Source organism: Anabrus simplex, chromosome 2 (assembly GCF_040414725.1).
Source record: "Anabrus simplex isolate iqAnaSimp1 chromosome 2, ASM4041472v1, whole genome shotgun sequence".
Lineage (NCBI taxonomy): Eukaryota > Metazoa > Arthropoda > Insecta > Orthoptera > Tettigoniidae > Anabrus > Anabrus simplex.
The window spans coordinates 194,832,769-194,857,098 of NC_090266.1; the positions used below are offsets into that span (position 1 = coordinate 194,832,769).

Consider the following 24,330-nt stretch of genomic DNA (forward strand, 5'->3'; position numbering starts at 1 on the left):
AGAATTACTGGCCTTCGGAAGGGAGAGGAATCCTTGACCTTCTGGTCTTGAAGACGCCTCTTGTGGCTGCTCAAGTCAAACAGAGCCTAATTGGTAGTACAAACACGTTCTTGGTGTACAGTACTAACCCACGCAATGCAGTGAGTGAACGACCTGGATAGTAGGCCACGAAGCATTCACTTTCTCTTCATCACTACTGGGATACGGGCCCACTCCTCTCCACACCAGCCAATTAGGTTTCATCACCGAATCACGTGGGTGGTGATTCTAGGGAGATACCGGTACCTTGAGCTCGGGAATTGCACATTACATCATCAAAGACAGGTAGTCTAGTATAATAATCAGCGGTAGGTGGTGTGAACCATTCAGTGTACAGACAACATGACGAGAACGACAGCCATCCTCTTGGGCGCGCTCTTCAGCGCACTGCTCACATCTGCAGCTCCTGCTGACGAAGGTAAGAAAGGACAATACTTACGAGAAAGCCATATCACTTCGAGGTCAGGGAAGCACTCTACCACTGGTATCGTTGAAAGCGCCAAAATATATTAGCCGTTAATTGAAAACTTTACCTACAGGAGAACAATGCAAATTGGCCTTCACGTGGTGTGAAAAACATCTGCCCCTGAGTAGGAAGATGCTATATACCGTAGGAAATATATAGAAGCTTGCCTTCTTCGTATTAATTTATGTATGATTTTGCGAAACAGGTCTTCCCCATCGCTTGAATTTTGGTTTAATCATATTCCAAAATTATTCACAAAAGGTTTTATTCGTGTGAATTGTAAATTAGACCTATGTATTTGGAAGATAGATATATAAATAGATAATAATAATGTTACTGCTTTTTACGTCGCACTAACTACATTTTTGCCGGTTTTCGGAGACGCCGAGGTGCAGACATTTTGTCCCGCAGGAGTTATTTTACGTGCCGGCAAATCTACCGACACGAGGCTGAGTATTTGTGCACCTTCAAATACCACAGGACTCAGACAGGATCGAACCTGCCAAGTTCGGGTCAGGAAGCCAGCGCCTCAACCGTCTGAGCCACTCGGCCCGGCTACTTAAATGAATACCATATTGATAATCATTCGTTATTCCTCATATAATCTTGATTAGGACTGTACTATTGCCTTAACCAAGATTACATAATAAATTACCCTTTCAACCTATATGGCCTATAGCCCTATACCACTGAGGGATTTTCTTGAAAATTATATCGAACTGGTATTTTTGTGAGGTGAGAAATCCTTATTCTGTGTTCCGTTTCTCTTGACACACTTAATATTAGAATACCATTTCTTCTTCTTCTTTATCTGTTTACCCTCCAAGGTCGGTTTTTCCCTCGGACTCAGAGAGGGATCCCACCTCTACCGCCTCAAGGGCAGTGTTCTGGAGCTTCAGACTCTGGGTCAGGGGATACAACTGGGGAGGATGACCAGTACCTCGCCCAGGCGGCTTCACCTGCTATGCTGAGCAGGGGCCTTGCGGGGAGATGGGAAGATTGGAAGGGATAGACAAGGAAGAGGGAAGGAAGCGGCCTTGGCCTTATGTTAGGTACCATCCAGGTATTTGCCTGGAGGAGAATTGGGAAACCACGGAAAACCACTTCCAGGATGGCTGAGGTGGGAATCGAACCCACCTCTACCCAGTTGACTTCCCGAGGCTGAGTGGACCCCGTTCCAGCCCTCGTACCACTTTTCAAATTTCGTGGCAGAGCTGGGAATCGAACCCGGGCCTCCGGGGGGTGGCAACTAATCACACTAACCACTACACTACAGAGGCGGACGAATACAATTTCAAGCTCGTTATTTTTCATGAATTTCGCTGCAGTTTCACACAAATCGTAAGATAAGTGAATTTCGCTATGAACTGGCCTTATCGCTTTAATTCGCTGTAATTCGCAAAAACTAACCAGAATCATATTATTCATAAAGATACCGCAAAATCACTTCAAAATATTTCTCGTTGCGCTTATCGTTAATGCGAAAAGTGATGCCTCTAGAAATATGAGTAGTATTTCAAAAAGTGGTCATATGGTTTACAAAATGATACGAACATACAGTAATATTAACTTGTACCATGAACAGCGAATGAAAAACAAGTTACTACACTAGTTAGAAAAGTTTACTTCATATAAATAAAAAAGTGAATTCTTTTGGTGTGATAAACAGTTCCAAATGGTCATATTTGTACAGCGTGGTGATTCACTACGCACCATTCAGGAGTGGTTGTACAAATGATTGTCCTGCAGGAGTTCTCTTTTGATTCGGATTGAGTGAGCCTTTGTGTTTAAGTGCACGGGTTTGTTATCATTCGCTGTTTATCGTACAAGTTAAAAGTCTTTTATCATTTTGTGACCTCTGATGGTGACTAATTTGTCAAATGTAACTTGTATGTCCTGTAGATTACCTTTCTATTCTGTGGCAGATAATTTTCGTACCGCCCGGCTGAACGGCTCAGACGGTTCAGGCACAGGCCTTCTGATCCCAACTTGACAGGTTCGATTTTGGTTCAGTCCGGTGGTATTTGAAGGTGCTCAAATACGCTAGCCTCATGTCGGTAGATTTACTGGCACGCAAAAGAACTCCTGCGGAACTGAATTCTGGCAACTCGGCGTCTCCAAAAACTGTTAAAGTAGTTAGTTAGACTTAAAGCGAAAAAAGCCAATAACATTATTATTATTATTATTATTATTATTATTATTATTATTATTATTATTATTATTATTATTATTATTATTATTTCGTGTGGCTATTTCTAGCAGGATGCAGCCCTTGTAAGGCAGACCCTCCGATGGGGGTGTGTGGCAGCTGCCATGTGTAGGTAACTGCGTATTATTGTGGAGGAGGATAATGTTATGTATGGTGTGTGAGTTGCAGGGATGTTGGGGACAGCACAAGCCCCAGCCCCCGAGCAATTGGAATTAACCAGTGAAGGTTACAATCTCCGACTCGGCGGGAATCGAACCCGGGACCCTCTGAACTGAAGGCCAGTACGCTGACCATTCAGCCAACGAGTCGGACATTATTATTATTACTACTACTATTTTCGTACCATCCAGTGATTGATTAACTTTCCATCGTTCTCCTGTGGACAAGGCTTCCTGTTACCAGCTAATATTGTGCACTCGGACTAGATGTCCCGTACCCCACTGTCGGCAGCCCTGAAAATGGTTTTCCGTGGTTTCCATTTACACACCAGGCAAATGCTGGGGCTGTACCTTAATTAAGGCCACGGCTGCTTCCTTCCCACTCCTAACCCTTTCCTGTCCCATCATCGCCAAAAGACCTATCTGTGTCGGTGCGACGTAAAGCAACTAACTAGATGTTCCGTGGCATTTTAAACGTAGTCAATAACGTTATGTCCATCTCCATTGCGCAACGGTTAGCACTATTAGCTTCTATCCTTGGGGACCCGAATTCCGTTCCCGATATTGACAGACAGGAGTCCGGCACCGCGGTGTAGGGGGCAATGCATCCGCTTGTCACCCGGCGGCACCGGGTTCGATTCCCGGCTGGGACAGGGGTTTTTAATTGTAAATGATTAATACCTCTGGCCTCACATTCAACACTCTACACTTCCTCCATTCCAATTACACGCAGGTTCATATCACATGGTGCAAGTAGGGGCAAAAGATATCTATAGGTCGACGCCCCGAACAAATAGCATTAAAAAGATTGGCAGGAGGTTGTGTATGTGGTTAAATAGGTACGTGCAGCTCACCTCCATTAGCGGGAGTGCCTGAAACGAGCTGAACCAGCTCGTGGCGAGGGCACGGATTTTGTCCAGCTCAATGGCTAAATGGTAGTGTCCAGGATTGGGTTCCCGGCGGGCTCGGGGATTTTAACCTTAATAGGTCAATTCCTCTGGCGTGGGGACTGGGTATGTATGCCGTCTTCAACATTAGAACTCATCAGAGGTGGGGTCCCATGCTCTTAGACACACAGGTCGTCCACAGGTGTCACTTTGAAAGACCTTCAACAGGCCTCTTGGGAAGCCATACTCCATTCATCTATATATATAAAGTAGCTTGTCCTGACTGACTGACTGACTGACTGACTGATTCATCATCGCCGAGCCAAAACTACTGGACATAAAGAAATGAAATTTTGGGCATATATTCATATTAAGATGTAGGTGCTCGCTAAGAGAGGATTTTTGGATATTCCGTCGCTAAGGGGGTGAAAAGGGGGGTGAAATTTTAAAATTAGTGTGTCTATATCTCAAAACTTTAAAAGTTTACAGATGTGAAAATTGGTATTTAGAAACTTCTTTAAAAATAAAGAAACACGTATTTTTTTGTTTTCAGACAATCCCAATAGGAGGGGTGAAAAAGGGTGAAAAAGTGGTTGAATGCCTTTAATCAGGATACGCTACTTATATCTCAGAAACTGAAGATACTACAGACCTCAAAATTGTTACTTTTGATCGCTGTGAAAAATAAACACATATTTTTTTGTTTTTGGAAAATCCAATTAATGCGAGGGTGAAAGGGGGGTGAATTTTTAAAATGAGTGCATCTATATCTCAAAAGTTTTAAAGTTTAGAGATGTAAAAATTAGTATTTAGAATCTTCATTAAAAATAAAGGAACACGTATTTTTTTGTTTTCGGAAAATCCCAATAGGAGGGGTGAAAAGGGGTGAAAAATGTGTTGAATGCCTTTAAAGAGAATACATATAACTCAGAAACTGAAGATATTACAGACCTCAAAATTGGTACTTTTGATCGCCTTCAAAAATAAAGAAACACATATTTTTTGTTTTTGGAAAATCCAATTAATGCGAGGGTGAAAAGGGGGGTGAATTTTTAAAATAAGTGCATCTATATCTCAAAAGTTTTAAAGTTTAGAGATGTAAAAATTGGTATTTAGAATCTTCATTAAAAATAAAGGAAAACGTATTTTTTGTTTTCGGAAAATCCCAATAGGAGGGGTGAAAAGGGGTGAAAAATGGGTTGAATGCCTTTAAAGAGAATACTTATATCTTAGAAACTGAATATATTACAGACCTGAAAATTGGTATTTGGGATCTACTTTAAAAACAAAGAAACAGGTATTTTTTCGTTTTGGGAAAATCCAAATAATGGGGGGTGAAAAGGGGGATGAAATTTTTATCTATATCTCAAAACTTTTAAAGTTTATAGAAGTAAAATTTGGTATTTAGAAATCTCCTTTAAAAATAAAGAAACACGTACTTTTTCATTTTCGGAAAATCCTAATAGGAAGGGTGAAAAGGGTGAAAAATAGGTTGAATGCCTTTAATGAGGCTACTTATATTTCAGAACCTGAAGATATTACAGACCTGGAAATTGGTATTTGGGATCTACTTTAAAAATAAAGAAACAGGTATTTTTTCGTTTTTGGAAAATCCAAATAATGGGGGGGAAAAGGGGGGTGAATTTTTAAAACTTTAAACGTTTACAGATGTAAAAATTGGTGTTTAGAATCTCCCTTAAAAATAAAGGAACACGTATTTCTTTGTTTTCTCTAAATCCCAATAGGAGGGGTGTAAAAGGGTGAATAATGGGTTGAATGCCTTTAATGAGGATACATATATCCCAGAAACTGAAGATATTACAGAACTGAAAATTTGTAAATGGGATCTCCTTTAAAAATATAGAAACACGTATATTTTTGCTTTTGGAAAATTCAATTAATGGCGGTTAAACAGGAGTGGCAAATTGGGGTGAATTTTTTGAAAGACTATATCTACAGAATATCTGAGAAGCGTAAAATGTTACAGACGTAAATAGTGGGTATTTGGAATCTCCTGTAAGTGTAAAGAAACATAGGTGATTTGTCTTTGGAAACTCCACTTAAGGGGAACTAAAATGGGGTGAAATTTTAAAATGAGAATTTCTACAGTATATCTCAAAAAACTTAACATGTACAGAAGTGAAAAATGGTCATTTTTTTACTATTAAAAATAAAGAAAAGTGTATTTTTAGTTTTCGGAAATACAACTTGGGTAGTGGGGGTGGGGGCGTAAAAGTGACTGAAAATGGTGTTGAATTCTTTTAATTAGGCTACTGATATCTCAAAAATGAAGATGTTACACACGTGAAATTTTATTTTTGGAATCTGCTTTAAAAGAAAACAAACACGTATTCTCGGAAAATCCAATGAAGGGGATTTGGAGTGTTAAAGGATAGAAAAAATTAATTGACTTAATTGTATGAGAATACATACATCTAATAAAAACTAAAGTTGTTACAGACGTGAAAATTGGTATTTTGATCTCCTTTAAAAACAAAGAAAAGCGGGTTTTGGGGGGAAACAATCTTGGGGGGGGGGCGGGAGTGAAAAGGAGTTGAATTCCTTTCATGAGGACACATAAATCAAAAACTGAAGAGGTTAGAGTGGTGATAACTGGTATTTAGAAGATCCTTTACTATTAAAGGAACAAGTATTTTTTGCTTTAATGTCACTTTGTGAGGGAGGGGTGGGGGGAGTGTGGAAGGAAGTTAAAAACGTGAATTATTTTTAAGGGGATACTTATATCTCAAAACTGAAGGTAATAAACGTGAACATTGGTATTTGTAATCTCCTTTAAACATAAAGAAACACGCCTTCTTTTAATTTTTTGGAGGGTGGGGTTAAATAAACTTAACGGCGGTGGGGTGTAAAAGGAGGTGAGACCAATTGATTTTACTGTTCGTAATGTACTTATAAGGAGCCTCCGTTGCTCAGTCGGCAGCGCGCCGGCCTCTCACAGCTGGGTTCCGTGTTTCAAATCCCGGTCACTCCATGTGACATTCGTGCTGGACAAAATGGAGGCGACACAGGTTTTTCTCCGGATACTCCGGCTTTCCCTGTCATCATTCATTCCAGCAACACTGTCCAATATTTCATTTCATTAGTCACTCATCGATCATTGCCCCAGAGGGGAGCTTCGACAGCCGGCACAATTCCTATTGTCGCCGCTAGATTTGGCTTTATTCATTCCATCACTGATCCTGTCGAATGATAGGAAACAGGCTGTAGACTTGCGGTGTACTTATTCTGATCATAAACCGATCATTTTTAATCTTTTCTGGGTTCTTTTTCAACAGCCATATTTTCCTTCGGAGAACGTTCTTAGATTAGAGAAGATTCTCCTGGCATATAAATAAAAATTTAAACACATTTGAAATAAACGATAGGAATGAGATTGGCCGTCAAATTGTTCACCTCTATAATGAGGTCAATAATACACGGAGGTATGTCATTCGTATCGCCAGAAATTCCGCACACTTGCCTACGCGCAACAATGGTGCTGGTCACATTGTTAGCAATGACAATGGCAGCAGATGTATTTTACCGCCAAGTAGCGGTCTTGCATATTGCTGTGGGGTCCAGAACATCAATAATAATAATAATAATAATATCCTGGACCGTCGTCAACATGTGCGGACCGTGCTGGAAACGGTTCCTGGACGGGTAATGACTACGATTGCAGTCCGGCCGCCGGTTTAGTACCGCCAAGGCACCTAAGAGGACACCACGCCGGATCTCCTCAAGGATTTGATCCACATTAAAAATGCTTATAGGAAAGCATGGCTAAGATTTAGGAACCCAACTGACCGGGTGGAATACCTGGACCCAGCCCGGGAAATACGAAATCGATTGCTGGAAAGAATGATTGAAAAATGGGAGGAACGTTGCCGTAATCTCTCAGTAAACGAGTCAGATCACGAATATCGGCGGGTTGTATATAAAACGATAAGCATTCAATTTTAAATTTCAGTATATTACCGTAGCGAAGCACGGGTATCTTGCTAGTTATTAATAAAGTTGTGCTTTCACGACCTCGACCTGGGATAGGTTCCTGGTAAGAAATACTTTTACCTTTAGTGTTATTACGTTACCGACTTCTGGTGGCACCTGTGTCATTAAATTCATACATATTGCCACATTCTCTCTTTGGAGGAGGATGATCAGTACAGCTAGAGGGATATCGTGAGCAGAATTTATGATGGTAAAAGTGGCCAGTGCGGAATTTAGGCATTTTAAAAGTGGGACGCTGCAAGTTTCTTTCATTAATTTACCTTACATAATATTTATACAGTAGGAATGACCGAATGGGAGTTTCAAATTAAGGTAGGATAATACGTTATCACTATCGTATGATATTTATTAATACATTTGGTAGTAACATAAAGACTCAATTTTCTGCTTTCACATCCATGGCTACTTACTTGAATTCCTGTTAGTCATGTTGATACTGTCTACAAGGTTGTTTCATTTCTGAATAAAACAAAATATCTTGTCTAAATATGATAGTCTTCGGAGTTAGCGACTCTCTGCACGAGGTTCCTCGTTCCTACGAGCTGATAGCACGATATGCCTTAGGAACGTTTTCCTCCTGGCCTTTTCCTAACAGCTTGGAATCGGCATTGCTGTTGAACTGAGCACATTATTTCGGCTGAATGCCTTTCCTGGCACCCACCCTATATGGAGGGATTCACTATTCCTTTGGTGGTTGTTAATGTGATACCTTGTACTGTATGTAAATGAGGATGTGTGTTAAGACGAACACAAACACCCAGCCAGAGGAATTAATTAGGTGCGGCAAAAATTCCCGGGAATCGAACCCAGTGCGCTCCAAACATGCCTCAAGAACGATGCCTATTATATGTGGTTAACGTTTCAACTGCAAGCGGCCTTAAGGGATGCCACGGTGCCGGAACTTTGTGCTGTAAAATGGTTCGCTAACATGGTGTTTATTCTAATGACACGGACCTCGTACATTTTGGTAAGCTTGAATGTCCACTAATAGAGCTGGGATTCAATATCACGAACTTGAACACGGAGGACGAGCACCCAGCCAACTGCGTTACTCAGTCGGTTCGGTTAAGGCAAGCTTCCTTCTCTTCATAAGGTCTTGCCTTTAAATAAGTGAATAACGATACTTTCTAGACGACACGAACGTAGTGTGGTATATTTCTTTATGTTGAGTTCACGCAAATTTTCTTAAAGCTAAGTGTTCAACAAGCGTCAAGTTTATTTATATTTATACCGGGTGAATCACCTACGTTTAGTTTTCCATCAACAGATACAACCTACTAGTTGCTACTTGCTTTACGTCGCACCGACACAGATAGGTCTTATGGCGACGATGGGATGGGAAAGGCCCAGGAGTTGGAAGGAAGCGGCCGTGGCCTTAATTAAGGTACAGCCCCAGCATTTGCCTGGTGTGAAAATGGGAAACCATGGAAAACCATTTTCAGGGCTGCCGACAGTGGGGCTCGAACCCACGATATCCCGGATGCAAGCTCACAGCCGCGCGCCTCTACGCGCACGGCCAACTCGCCCGGTCAACCTACTAGTTGTATCTTCCGTGACATCATACAGTAATTTTGTGTACATCTAGCATGATCTAGTCTTCCTCTTGCAATGTAAAAACCATAGAACAGGCAGTAAGTGAGATTCATCTTAAAGACACTGTTCCCTTTTATGTACAGCGGAGTCTATTTTCTAATCATACTTGCGAAGTGTTACTGTACTGTACAAACTATATCTGCCCCTATAGTTGTCGCTGTAGAGCTGTATACGTATTAACGCAGTTTCTGAACAACACGTAGTGTTCCTTTCAAGGTGGTATGCGTTCACTCAATACTACCTTCTTATTACTGGATTTTTACCAACGAATGCACGTATTCCAAGCCATATGCCCACACAAGAACTTACTATAGGAGAGATGTTTTCACGTTAGTTTATGAACTGCAGGTTGCATAAATTCTAAGGAGGTAATAATGAATTCACGTGGTATAAGCTAATGGTCTCACTACTGTACCATATGAGCAGTATTTTATCACTGTAATCTAAGTTTTTCTTTGCTAGTTGCTTTACGCGCACCGACACAGATAGGTCTTATGGCGACGATGGGACAAGGAAGGGCTAGGAGTGGGAAGGAAGCGGCCGTGGCCTTAATTAAGGTACAGCCCCAGCATTTGCCTGGTGTGAAAATGGGAAACCACGGAAAACCATTTTCAGGGCTGCCGATAGTGGGGTTCGAACCTACTATCTCCCGAATACTGGATACTGGCCGCACTTAAGCGACTGCAGCTATCGAGCTCGGTCTCTAAGTTATTTATTTACTTACTTATTTTACAGCAGATTTCCTCAGATCCCTTCTCTTGATGTTCACGAAATTGAACACACTTATTTCAAAACCTGCTGCAGCCTTTTTGTTAAATATCATTGACATATACTGAACAGTACTCATTGGTTGAATGATCAGCGTTGAGGCCTTCGGTTCAGAGGGTCCCGGGTTCAATTCACGGCCGGGTCGAGGATTTTAATCGCCTCTGATAAATTCTTCTGGCTCGGGGACTGGGTGTTTTTGTTTGTCTCCACACTTTCCTCTTCATATTCACACAACACACTACACTACTAACCACCACAGAAACACGCAATAGTGATTACATCCCTCCGTATAGGGTTGGCGTCAGGAAGGCCATCCGGCCGTTAAACAGGACCAAATACACATGTGCGACACAGTTCGCACCCACGACCCCACAGGTGTTGGAAAAGCTGAAGAAAAAAGAAGAAAGAAGAAAATACTGAACAGTGCATATTTTAGATCAGAAAATATTTAAAGACTTATGAGTAATTTCAGATTACGGAAGAATTTTAGGTTATAATTTTTATTAAGTATTTTAGGAATTAGTACCAAATCTCTCTGTTTATACTATCATATCTGCATAATTCCACTCTACCACTTTTATTAATTTATAACTATAAAGCATGGGGAATTATATTTAAAGAAATTTATAATCCTAAAATTATTGAATTTTTCGTAGCAAATGCTTACATTATAATGAAGAATTTTCAACTAAATCAATTCGTTTTTGTACAGGAAATAGAAATGCCAAGATCAAGCCTACATTCTTGGAAAATTGTATGACTTTATAAGGAATACCTCGCAAGATAAATGTACCTTAAGTTGCGAAATATCCATTTTGTAGGAAAGAAGAATGAAAATAAGAATGAATTGTGACAGTATTCACTCATCAGTAATTGGCTTAAAATAAAGCTATCTCAATTGACCTGGAGGAAGATAATACAAATTAAATATATATTCTTATTCAGGAAAGTTTCCTCAATACCATGGATGACCAGGTTGGATTATCGACCTTGAAACTACTTACGACGTGAAACGCCCATCAGGAAGCGCAGAGTATGTGTCTGTGTTTTGTTGTGCGTTCTAATGTCAGCACTATACAGCACTTTGCCTCAGAGTCGGAACGTACTAGTCAACTTGCATCATGGCACAGTCAAACTTGGTACTTTCTTTTCAAACAAGACATGAAAAGGGTGCGGGTGGTATTTAACGAAGTGCGTGTGGTGTTTACATTCGAACACACAACGAAATACAGACGAGAACTCCGCACGCTACATGGCGGTCTTTTCACATCACAGTTTCGAGATCGTGAATCCTACCTTGATATCGCTGCTCTACACATTGTTGAACAATTGAAAAATGAGAATTTTCTTATGTGAAAGTCCCCTTAATCAAGAGAACAGGGCACTATAGTGTGTAGGTCAGATAGAGTAAAGAAATGTTTCATAGTTTTGCCATATCCAAAAGTATGTTTATTCTATTACGTTGCCTTAATTTCTCTTCATACGCAAATTTGCGAGGAAATTAAATTCCCTCCTTTCATAACAACATTGGAATTAGATGCAGCGCGAAACGTTATGTGAACACTTACTCCGTCATACCTTCTTCTGAATTCGCTCACTCTTAATTAAAGTTAGAATTATTTATGAATCTTTACATATTCTTCGCAGCGCTACAATACCATGGAATAAGTTTGCAGCCAGAAAAAGATTTCGAAGAAGTGGGATATAAGAATCTGAAGGGAAGTGCACGATTCAAAAATCATAAAGGGCGTGAATATGCCTTCCTTGAAGAAAAGAATACATAATATTATTGGCTTTACGTCCCACTAACTACTTTGGACGGTTTTCGGAAACGCCGAGGTGCCAGAATTTTGTTCCGCAAGAGTTCCTTTACGTGCCAGTAAATCTACCGGCACGAGGCTGACGTATTTGAGCACCTTCAAATACCATTGGACTGAGCCAGGATCGAACCTGCCAAGTTGGGTCAACCGTCTGAGCCACTCAGCTCGACGTCGAGGAAAGTGAATGTTAACTTTTTAGAGTTTTAATAGTCATTTACTTTTTGTTGTTTTTGCTAACAATGTATGCTGATCTACTTCCTCACTCCTACCCTACCGACCAACATTCTGATCTCCATCTACTACCGTTTTCCCACACTGGTGGGGTCGTGGGTGTAAACTGTATAGCACGTGTGGATACGACCCGGTTTTACGGCCGGGTGCCCTTCCTGAAGCAAATCGTATATGTTTGTGCTGGGACAAACAGGAAACACCATCCCCCGAAACATAGGAATTAACCATTCAATTTAAAATGTCTGTACCGGCTAACATTCTGATAGTGAACATTTCTTCCACGGGCCTCGAACTGGCTAACCACGGTGTCAGACCGTAGGAACTTGACCTTTCAACAATCTTGACCACTAGACGGGTTACTGCCTTGGTGTGCGAGTCTCAAGCTATTTTTTGGCACAGCAAGTGGCTTGGTGTTGATTCTCAGAGAATTATTGAAATGAATTTAATTTATTGATTAGAATTTGCCACTGAGGAAAATGGGCTCGTTTATGGACCATCTACATTGAAAACGATACACAGAACAATTATTACAGACAAATAGAGGAAGAAAATTAAACTAAAATCTGAAATTCGAAAACTTAAAGGCAAACACTTAAACATTATAAACATGAACTTCTTCTTCTTCTTCTTCTTCTTCTTCTTCTTCTTCTTCTTAATCTGTTTACCTTCCAAGGTTAGCTTTTTCCCTCGGACTCAGCGAGAGATCCCATCTCTACCGCCTCAAGGGCAGTGTCCTGGAGCGTGAGACTTTGGGTCGGGGGATACAATTGGGGAGGAGGACCAGTGCCTGCCCAGGCGGCCTCCCCTGCTATGTTGAACAGGGGCCTTATGGGGGTGGGAAGATTGGAAGGAAGGGACAAGGAAAAGGGAAGGAAGCGGCTGTGGCCTTATGTTAGGTACCATCCCGGCATTTGCCTGGAGGAGAAGTGGGAAACCACGGAAAGCCACTTCGAGGATGGCTGAGGTGGGAATCGAACCCACCTCTACTCAGTTGACCTCCCGAGGCTGAGTGGACCCCGTTCCAGCCCTAGTACCACTTTTCAAATTTCGTAGCAGAGCCGGGAATCGAACCCGGGCCTCCGGGGGTGGCAGCTAATCACACTACATGAACTACACAAGCATAATATAAACTAGTCAATCTTACGTATTAAAAACAATGATACCAGGCGAGTTGGCCGTGCGTGTAGAGGCGCGCGGCTGTGAGCTTGCATCCGGGAAATAGTAGGTTCGAATCCCACTATCGGCAGCCCTGAAAATGGTTTTCCGTGGTTTCCGATTTTAACACCAGGTAAATGCTGGGGCTGTACCTTAATTAAGGCCACGGCCGCTTCCTTCAAACTCCTAGGCCTTTCCTATCCCATCGTCGCCATAAGACCTATCTGTGTCGGTGCGACGTAAAGCCCCTAGCAAAAAAAAAAGAAACAAAAAAACCCAATGATATTGGTTAAGTTGGTTGCAACAAGGAGCTATGCTGATGATTAACAAGGAGTTAGTGTAATTATCTGAAGTGTTAATAAAAGGAAGGTATCAATGTACAGGGGAATAAAATTATTGAGATTCAAACAAAATAATAATAATAACAACAATGGCTTATGAAAAATTGCATGATTTAGCGAACATACTAAGAAAATGAATTCTTCAATAATTAATGCCTGTTGTTTTATACATCCAGGAAGCAGGTTGTTGATTATAGAGCAAAAGCGGCTTAGTATTCGAGTCTCAAAGAACTAGGGTGCACGTCAACTGGCTTGATACTTGAGACTCTAATAAGAATTAGTGACCATTGCTAGTAGCTTGGTGTATTACTATGTAAAGCTAGCACATTTATATTTAAATCACAGTGTCCTAATGAACACAGCAATGAGTTTGGTATTCAAGTTCTCACAATGGCGTGCCATTAATTCTCTGAGACTCAAAGAGGCTACCAAGCCACTTGCTGTGCCATTAATTCTCTGAGACTCAAAGAGGCTACCAAGCCACTTGTTGTGGCCATTAATTCTCTGAGACTCAAAGAGGCTACCAAGCCACTTGATGTGGCCATTAATTCTTTGAGACTCAAATTGAGACTCAAACACTAAGCGATTTGCTGTACCTACTAATACTTGGAGAGTCTAACACCAGGGTATTAACAGCTGTATTGAGACTCAAACAGTTAGCCTCTTGTTGCAAAAATTAGGACTCAGAGACTAAAACACCAATTCACTTGCTGTACCCACTAATACATTGAGTCTCTAATACCAAGCCACAGGCTGTATCCACTAATACACGGAGACTCAAACACCAAGCGACGTGCTGTATCCATCAACACATTGAGACTCAAACACCAATCCATTTGCTGTACCCACTAATATTCTTTGAGCAATCTATTTTCTAGCCGCTCAACGTCGCGCTGACGAATACAGATTTTTCGAAGATGCCGGGGTAGGGAAGGTTTAGGATTAGGAGTGAAGGGGTCGTGGTCATATGCTGTGAAAGTGAGGAAAGCTCAGAAAACCATCGTCAAGACTGCCGACGGTGGGGTTCGAACCAACCATCTCCTGAACGCAGCTTACAGTTATACTACTCTTACTGAATCCTTAATTGCAACAATTCAGCATTAAAAGGTTTACCTGGCTGAGTCGGTGGCATTTCTGAGTAACTCTTGTATTCTCAGGGGTGTTTTATGGTTCTTTGTCACTTGCTGACATGACTAAGGGAACAAATATAGTCTAAATGACATTAAAGGCTTGAGTAATTTAATGTGGGATTTAATAAATAAAAAGCAAGATAAGAAAAAGTGATGAAATAATCAGACGTGGGTAACAACGACAAGCGGAATTCATAGTAGCATGGCCTATCTAGTTCACAATGTTGCCTGAAGGGCCAAATAAGTATAAAACCATAATTAATTATATTTCAAAGCAGCAAAAAACAACAAAAACCTTAACGATCTGTCGTCAAATTCCACCGATAACCATGGGTTGTTCCACTTGATTCTGGAAAGTGTAGCTCCCGAGATTAGATCTCTAGACTCTAACTCGGAAACACGCAGGATACCAGCAGTCACCTGAACCCTTATTCGAATCGGATTGACCTCCAGTCCTACTCTAGGACGACTATCATCATTAATAATTTAAGCTAATAGAGCTCACGGCCAATAACAACTTAACCTGAAATTATCATACGATTGAAGATAAAATGGAAAGTTAAGGAACGCGCCATTAAAACGGAGTGAGGCCAAACTAGAATTTTGTTTAAAAGTTACGTATTTTAACCGTCACATATAGACATAGAATTTGTTTTGAAATGAACTCCTTACATAAAAATAACATTTACTTCGGCAGTGATCAGTGCTATTTCCTAATCAAATGCAGAATATTATTTGTTTTACAATTTGTTCAGAATTTCATAGAAGCAAAAAGTTTATTTTGGGAGTTATCTTTATCATGTTTTCATTCGGCAAAAAACAAAGTCCTCTTCGTACAGGCCATGAAGGCTCTGAGAGGGGTGGAAGATAAAGTCTTCCACTATCTGTAACCTCGCATTTGGTAGGATATAGAGTGATTAGCTCTACGTCCGGCCGCCTTTTCTCCCAGGATTTTTTTTGCTAGGGGCTTTACGTCGCACCGACACAGATAGTTCTTATGGCGACGATGGGATAGGAAAGGCCTAGGAGTTGGAAGGAAGCGGCCGTGGCCTTAATTAAGGTACAGCCCCAGCATTTGCCTGGCTCCCAGGAATTAACCTGGCACTTATTTTTGGTGTAGGCTGAATGAACCTCAGGGCCATGTGCAACTCCGGAAGTGGAAATTTCATTTCTTAATTTTTGCTACTTTTTGACGGGGAATCGAGCCCACGTCCTCATTGGTGTACCGATAACGTCTTTACTGCTTCGGCCAGGCAGTCCCTTTTCATTCATCAAACAATACAAATAAAATCACATTTTCAGTAGATATATATGTTTCCTCTTACTTTTCTCTAGGAATATGCTCTTTTGTTATCTGGCAGTAGCCTACGCATTCAAACTCGTGTCTATTTCGTTTCTTGCTATTCTCTCTCTCTCTTGTCATCAGCCGTCAGGCTGGTTGGCAGCAGCTCTCCATTCTTCGCGTTTCCCTGCTTTCCTGTCAGTTCGTAGTAGAAATAACATATCATGTCATCTAATATTTGCGTCATTTACTCTAATCTTGGTCGTCCTCTATAATTTTTTTCCCTCTATGGAACCCTCTGTTATTTTCTTCAATAACCCATCATGTCTAAGTATATGGCCTATTATATGATCTCGCCGTCTTTTTATTTGTGTCATAAAACATCTTCTTTCTCCTTCTCTTCTAAATACCTCTTCGTTGTCCGGCTCCATGGCTGAATGGTTAGTGTGCTAGCCTTTGGTCACAGGGGTCCCGGGTTCGATTCCCGACAGGGTCGGGACTTTTAACCATAATTGGTTAATTTCGCTAGCACGGGGGCTGGGTGTATGTGTCGTCTCCATCATCATTTCTTCCTCATCACGACTTGTCCTCGGACACTCTCGGCACTAAAAGCCATACGCCATTTCATTTCATTTTACCTCTTCATACGTGACCATTTCTCTGCAACTAATTTTCAGTTATCTCCTGTAGCACCAAGCTTCAAACGTAAGTAGTCTCGTTTTTCCCCTTACACCTAATATCCAAGTTTCAATTCCATATAAAGCAATACTTCATACACAACAATAAGTACTGTCAAATGTACACATATGGAAAACAGAAACAGTAGTTGTACAATCCTTTCGTCCCCATTCTATTGTTTATGAGAAGCAGAGCGAATGCCTATTTTTCAAAGGAAGATCCCGTCTGTGCAGGTTGTGTCTGCCAGAGTCACGTTTGCACGATATGGTAAAACAGAAATATGATCTGTGTCCTCCGCGGTACGTGTCGGTCGTTGATTGATTGTTGTGGTCGTTGTGGATGTCACTGCTTCTGATCAAAGTAGTACTTCATGCTGCTACTGAGGCACCAATCATGAGTGTCGTAAACCGACTTCAGAGTTATTTATGTGCCCCCAGATATACAAAATTATTAGTTGTATTTTCAGGTGCGCAAACAAAGGGCTGTAGAGTAATGCTTACTCCTGTATGCAACATACAACCATCCGTGAGATAAGCAATGAGACTGGAGTTCATTGTCTGCAATTCCCAGCGCCTGTCCTTGCCACTTATATAGTCATTTGCAACAGATCTTGAGTAAATACTGAAGTTGACATCAAACGGAGGGTTCGTCAGTGTAGCTCCAGTGAGCCAATAATAATGGTTGAGCTAGCATCCGGGAGATAGTGGGTTCGAGCCCCACTGTCGGCAGCCCTGAAGATAGTTTTCCGTGGTTTCCCTTTTCCACATCAGGCAAATACTGGGGCCACGGCCACTGCCTTTCCACTCCTAGGCCTATGCTATCCCATCGTCGCCATAAAACCTATCTGTGTCGGCGCGACGTAAAACAACTTTAAAAAAATGGATATGTTCAATATTAGTATCGCAATAACAGTGGGTAGTACTATGTTGAGTACATCAAGACGCAACAGTAAAATATCACAGATGCAAACTTACTGTAACAGCGTTGCTAATGATGTGAGCGTGACGGAAACAAGCGTCTTCTCAGCAAATGTTTGAGGCATTCTGAAGGAAACGAATGTCTAGCGGCACAAAATGTGACACCATTAACGTTACGAGTTAGCCACTACTTCATTACTTTATAGTGTATAGCATTACAATAGTGGATTCACTTGATTTAAGAGAAGTGGAAAATTTGGTCTATTCGGGTCCAATCAGCGCTCAGATGTTTATGAATATGTTTACCCTACAACCTCCTCTCTAACGAGTAATATGATGGTTCTGGAATTTTATTAATCTGTCTATGCAGTAAATTATGATTTTCACCAAATTACTCGGGTTATTATAAATGATGTCAAATATTTTACGGTTCCCCCATAACCCACATTCATGAGTGATACAGTGATAAACTGCAGCATTGATTTAAAATGCGACTACCAGGCGAGTTGGCCGTGCGGTTAGGGACGCACAACTGTGAGCTTGCATCCGGGAGATAGTGGGCTCGAACCGTACTGTCGGCAGCCCTGAAGAGTTTTCTCCGTGGTTTCCCATTTTCACACCGGCAACTTTAAGTAAGGCCACAGCTGCTTCCTTCCCACTCCTAGCTCTTTTCTATTCCATCGTCACCACAAGACCTATCTGTGTCGGTGCGACGTAAAGCAAATTGAGAAAAATAAAATGCGACAATGTTGGATACAAAATACCGATTTTCGCTCCAATCCACTCAGTGATACTAGAAATATAAGCTGGCAGACAGGCAAAGGATAACTATCGTGTGTATTTGTTATCAAACAGTCTGAAACGCATGAAGAACGGCAACATGTTGGTAGAATTCGTAGAAACAAACACAATTTGTAATACATATACCTATGCTATATGCCCCAGAGAGATTTTTGAGAATTTGTCAGCAAACTATCGGCAAGAGCACATACATTGTGGTGTTGTTGAACAAAATATTAATTCTGTGCACTAACCCTTACTTCAGAAATGTGTGGATATGCGTAGGCCCCTATGTGTTGTGGCACTTGTCGCATGACTTGTAATGTATTTCAGTTTCTCTGTTGTATTTATTATTATTATTATTATTATTATTATTATTATTATTATTATTATTATTATTATTATTATTATTATTTTGTTAAACCATACAATATTTGTACCCGTCCGTAAGATGAATAACAAATAATGTACATTCTTACGGGCGTTTGAAATACGACTTAGTGAACAAACGACTATGCATGATGTATTGTTTTAATTACAGTTACCTCTACGACACCTGCTGCTCTTGCCCCAGTAAATACCCACGAAGAACCTTGTTTAAAAGAAGGAGGTCTCTGTCTTCTGAAGGAACTGTGTCCCCGTGGTCAACTCAGTGAGAAACAAGGACTGTGTCCGGAACAGCAGGCCCGTGGTGTCGAATGTTGCCATGGATGTAAGTATCACCAAGGGAATGTTCACTCAAATTCAAACTCAAACTAGATCGATGGAGGCAACTGTATAACAGTAGAACCGTCATATGTGTCGCCATCACCGTTAGATTTCCTGCGCAATCTACTGACAATCTTTCTTTTTGGAACAGCTGTAAAGGAGATGTCGCTCAAACAATGTTCTAGCCATTGGCTCTTTGACGAAATGTCTCAAGGTGTGGGATTTATGACAGCTTTCAGGTACGTTACTTCATGCCATTCCAATATCGCCCTTTATATTGTTCTAATTTCTTTAGCATAAACAATTCTGAGATGATTCAGCTAGTTGGACAAATCGAGAAGCTAAAACAGACAAATCACTGAAGGTTTTATCCGTTAACACTGCATTTACATTGTCCAGTCTACCAACGAAAGATGTACTACCCAGGTAGTTGTTGCAATTCTGCCATTTCGATTGGTGCGATTATTGATTTTATTCTATCACAATACAGATTATTCATTTATAGTACCAATTTGAAACCACTTTTACCTCTTCTATTGTAGTATGCTTCGCTATTTTTGGTTCAATTTCATACACTCATTTTTTTGCAAATTGCTTTACACTGCACCGACACAGATAGGTCTTGTGGCGACGATGGGACAGGAAAGGGCTAGGAATGGGAAGGAAGCGGCCGTGGCCTTAATTAAGGTTTAGCCCCAGCATTTGCCTGGTGTGAAAATGGAAAACCATCTTGAGGGCTGCCGACGGTGGGGTTCGAACCCACTATCTCCCGAATACTGGATACTGGCCGTACTTAGGCGACTGCAGCTATCGAGCTCGGTCTCATTTTGTTTTATGACTGTACTATTTTTTACGTTTGGTTCATTTCTCTAGCTTGGGGACTGGGTCTTTGTGTTCGTCTTAATACAAATCTTCATCTACATATAACACGCCACACTGCCAACCACCACAGAAGCACTGAATACATCCCTCGACCTAGGGTTGGTGTCACAGCAACTGTGGGTAACTATGGGAAATGAAAGCGGCTACTGAAGATCAAAGGACCTAGAATTGGCTTCACCTAACAGATCAACAACGAAATTGGTGTGGATAACCGTGGGTAATGAAAGGCCAGGACCAAAATTGTGCCGTGAAAATGAGCGTAACCACATTAGACGCTTAACTCTGGTATATTGTATTATTTATTTTTTAAATCTGCCTATCTAGATGTAAGTTAACAGTTCTCACTCAAGATAGAGATTAAGTGGAAAAGAATATAAACATTCGTGAAAAGCCTAAAAACTGTCTCATCAGATAGACAATTAACGAAATCAATGTGGATTATGAGTAATGAGAGTTGCTGCTAAAGATCAAAAGGCTAAAAGCGTTTTACGGCAGCTGGTCGTCTTTGGACTAAATTACATATAATTAACATTCTGCCTTCGAACTGAAGGTGCACTTATCAATCATCGGGCTGATGGTAACCAAATATAGTCCGGCATAATGTGCAAATATAGGAAATGATAAAATTGGAAATAAACCGACAACTAAAGGAACGGATATGGTTTGCACTTGAGCTTGATACTACTGCCTTGGACGCAAGTCATCTGTTTGAGTCCACTGGCTACAGTAGGGGGGAAGTGGTTAACCTACAGGAAGAGTCTGTGGCCAGCGAGTGAGATGTTGGCATATCCGGCCTTGTATATGGGTGGCTGCTGAGGTTTCAGTCCAAAAATAATATAATTCTAGATATACTATTTACAGTACAATGGAATGGATCGTCACAAGTTTCCAAGTCTTCGTAGGATGTAGCCCTCTTTAAACATTTAGAAAGAGAACAAATTGAAGTTGACAAAAATATCCGCAAAACCAAGCAATCGAATGGCTAATCGGATGTTCGCATGAGGACCATATACCCTCACTGTGATGTTTGATGTTTTGAAACACTGCAATCAATCAATCGCTACCAAACGTCCATTAGATTAATTTTGTAGGTTGCCTTTGCTGCATTAAATACGTAGTTCTTCATTTTCAGTTATTGTATTATTTTTTGTTTGTATAAACACTGTGCGTTGTAATCCTCATGTACACATTATTTTATTGTTTCCCTGGTACCCTTCAGCTATCTCCACGCCGTCCATATAAATAATCGCTCGTTCAAATGTATTTTATTCTTCCTCGGGCTGACGTATGCATATCAGCTAGTGCATCTCTTTTGCGCTCATAGTGACTGAGTGGATCAAAGATCATATGTCTCTCAGTTATATCTGTGACAGGGGAGCGATGCTATTCTAGATGTGTTCATCATTGGCCGGTCATACCACATGACCACCTTCCCTGCAGGCTCTTAGCAACTAATCACCTTTTCTTGCTAATGTCCTGTAGCATGTGTTTCAATCATTACTAACGAAAGCTAGATACAATCATAGAGTTCAACTAAAGGTGGATGATAATTAGTGATATTCTTATACAACTATTATTATTATTCCCTGCCCGACCAAGGTTGTGAAGGTCTGTTCGGTTAACTGGGATATGATGATGATGATGATGATGATGATGATGATGATTCTTGTTTAAAGGGGCTTAACATCTAGGTAATCGACCCCTTAACCGGGATAGACGTGGGTTCGATTTTTCTTCAAGAAATCGAGAACATTAGAAAGAAGGCTTCTATTTCTGGAGATCCGCATTAGAAATGATCCCTAGAAACAAAGACGGCCGAGCATAAATTTAACCACTCTATACCACTTAGAGCTTAGTTTACGAACAATGGAAACTCCTCCAACGACCGTCGTGGATTGTACAGAGAAGGCTTTGCTTTTACAATAATCAGTAGATATCTTACGTTAAAATAGGTTATTGAATATAATTCACACACTAAGAACACCTGGCTCCATAGCATCTGAAGAGAACGATAGCAACAGCAACAGCAGCAGCATCAACATCTACAACACCGGGCGAGTTGGCCGTACGCGTAGAGGCGCGCGGCTGTGAGCTTGCATCCGGGAGATAGTAGGTTCGAATCCCACTATCGGCAGCCCTGAAGATGGTTTTCCGTGGTTTCCCATTTTCACACCAGGCAAATGCTGGGGCTGTACCTTAATTAAGACCACGGCCGCTTCCTTCCAACTCCTAGGCCTTTCCTATCCCATCGTCTCCATAAGACCTATCTGTGTCGGTGCGACGTAAAGCCCCTAGCAAAAAAAAGCATCTACAACAACGCAAGCTGGATTTGTGGGTAGCCCTTACAATCTCTGATACATAGGCATACTATCACCAATTTCTGTTTATATGATGTTCCTTCCGGTGAAGAAGAGCAACAATCCATTTCTAAATAATTTTCAACACATAACTGGGAAGGCAATATTCTTTTTTTTTTGCTAGTTGCTTTACGTCGCACCGACACAGATAGTTCTTATGGCGACGATGGGACAGGGAAGGGCTAGGAGTGGGAAGGAAGCGGCCGTAGCATGAATTAAGGTACAGCCCCAGCATTTGCCTGGTATGAAAATGTGAAACCACGGAAAAACATTTTCAGGGCTGCCGACAGTGGGCTTCGAACCTACTATCTCCCGAATAATGGATACTGGCCGCACTTAAGCGACTGCAGCTATCGAGCTCGGTAGACAGTATTCTAAATGGCGGTCCGTAGGCCTATCCAACCTGCATAAACATTATATTCGGCCCTCGCAAATATTTAGAATATGTTAAAGACATTTAATCATATAATTTTCTCCTTCTATATACCAAGAAATCTGGTGTTAACCGACGGTCGATATAATTTATTTATTTCTTAATCAGTTTAACGTCCAAGGTTGGTTTTTCCCTCAGACCCAGCGAGGGATACCACCTCTACCGCCAAAAGGGCAGTGTCCTGCAGCGTGAGACTTCGGTTCGTGGGTACAACTGTAGTGGAGGACCAGTACCTCGTCCAGGTGGCCTCACCTGCTATGCTGAAGAGGGGCCTTGTTGGGGGATGACAAGATCGGAACGGATAGACAAGGAAGAGGGAAGGAAGCGACCGTAGCCTTGAGTTAGGTACTATCCCGGTATTAGCCTGGAGGAGAAGTGGGAACCACGGAAAACCAATTCAAGGATAGCTGAGGTGGAAATCGGACTCCCCTATACTCAGTTGACCTCCCGAGGCTGAGCGGACTCCGTTCCAGCCTTCGAACCACTTTTCAAAATGTTTCGTGTCAGACCCGGGAATCGAACCTGGGCCTCCGGGGGTGGCAGCTGATCACATTAATCACTGCACCACAGAGGTGGACGTTGATATAATTAATTCTGTAATTTTCACTCTGCCAACTAGGTCGTGTTATTAGTTTGTTTCTCTGGAAGGCATTGGACTTTCTGAGCTGTAATGTAGAATCTCCGGGGGGAAAATGCGCCAGGCTTTTCAGAAACGTACAGTACCTTTATTAGTTTTAATCGGAGCTGTCATATTTTTTTCATCTGTGTTAAACATTCATTTGTTGGTTCTCGTCCTACAAGTGGTTCTTGACCTTCACGAATACTACAAGAGTTCAGTGGGAGGTCAGTGTTTATTAATCTGTCACTCTTTCGCATCGTAAACCTGAATAACGGCCAGGGTGGGCAGCAGCGCAGTTCCAGTTGGAAGTCTTCATGGCGCATTCAAAGCCAACGAAATTAGCGCCTAAACGCACATTTCATGATGAATGGGAAGAGCAGATTTTCTGCATTCCAATAGGAGACAATGTAAGTTGATGTAGATGAATTCAAACATTTCTCACTTGCTAGGCACATGAAATTAAAGATATTTGCAACCAAAATTTTGAATACGTTCGCTTCTATTCACTCGAATGAGCAACTGTTTTCACAAATGGACTATGCAAAGTCAAAATACAGATCCCGGCTGAATGATGAACGTATTTTGGAGCAGCTGAAAATATTTTAAACTGAAACAAGTCCAAATTTTAGTGGATTAATTGCGAATGTAAAGAAAATATATTTAAATATAAAATCGTGCAGTTTATTATCTGTTTACTGCGATCTACAGTACATATAAGCCGTTATCAGTATTTTCCCGTTTATATCCTCATCCACTGGCTCGTTTCGAACTACGTGGTGTTTTCTGGCTTTGTGGGCTGCTTATCAAGTGGATGTGTATTTACTCATACAAGATATAAAGAAAAAAACGAGTCTGAAACGGAAAAT

The 24,330-nt window shown here is 41.2% G+C and overlaps 1 protein-coding gene across 1 annotated transcript in view; it reads left to right on the forward strand.

Annotated features, from left to right (window-relative positions):
- The first annotated feature begins 299 nt into the window (after positions 1-299).
- LOC136863998 (U-scoloptoxin(19)-Sm1a) overlaps positions 300-24,330 on the forward strand; it is a 29,082-nt gene continuing 5,051 nt past the window's right edge. The window contains exons 1-2 of the mRNA XM_067140492.2: positions 300-457; positions 19,007-19,177. Of these exons, the coding sequence (XP_066996593.1) occupies positions 382-457; positions 19,007-19,177 (247 nt within the window). The 5' untranslated portion in view covers positions 300-381. The remainder of the gene's footprint in view (positions 458-19,006; positions 19,178-24,330) is intronic.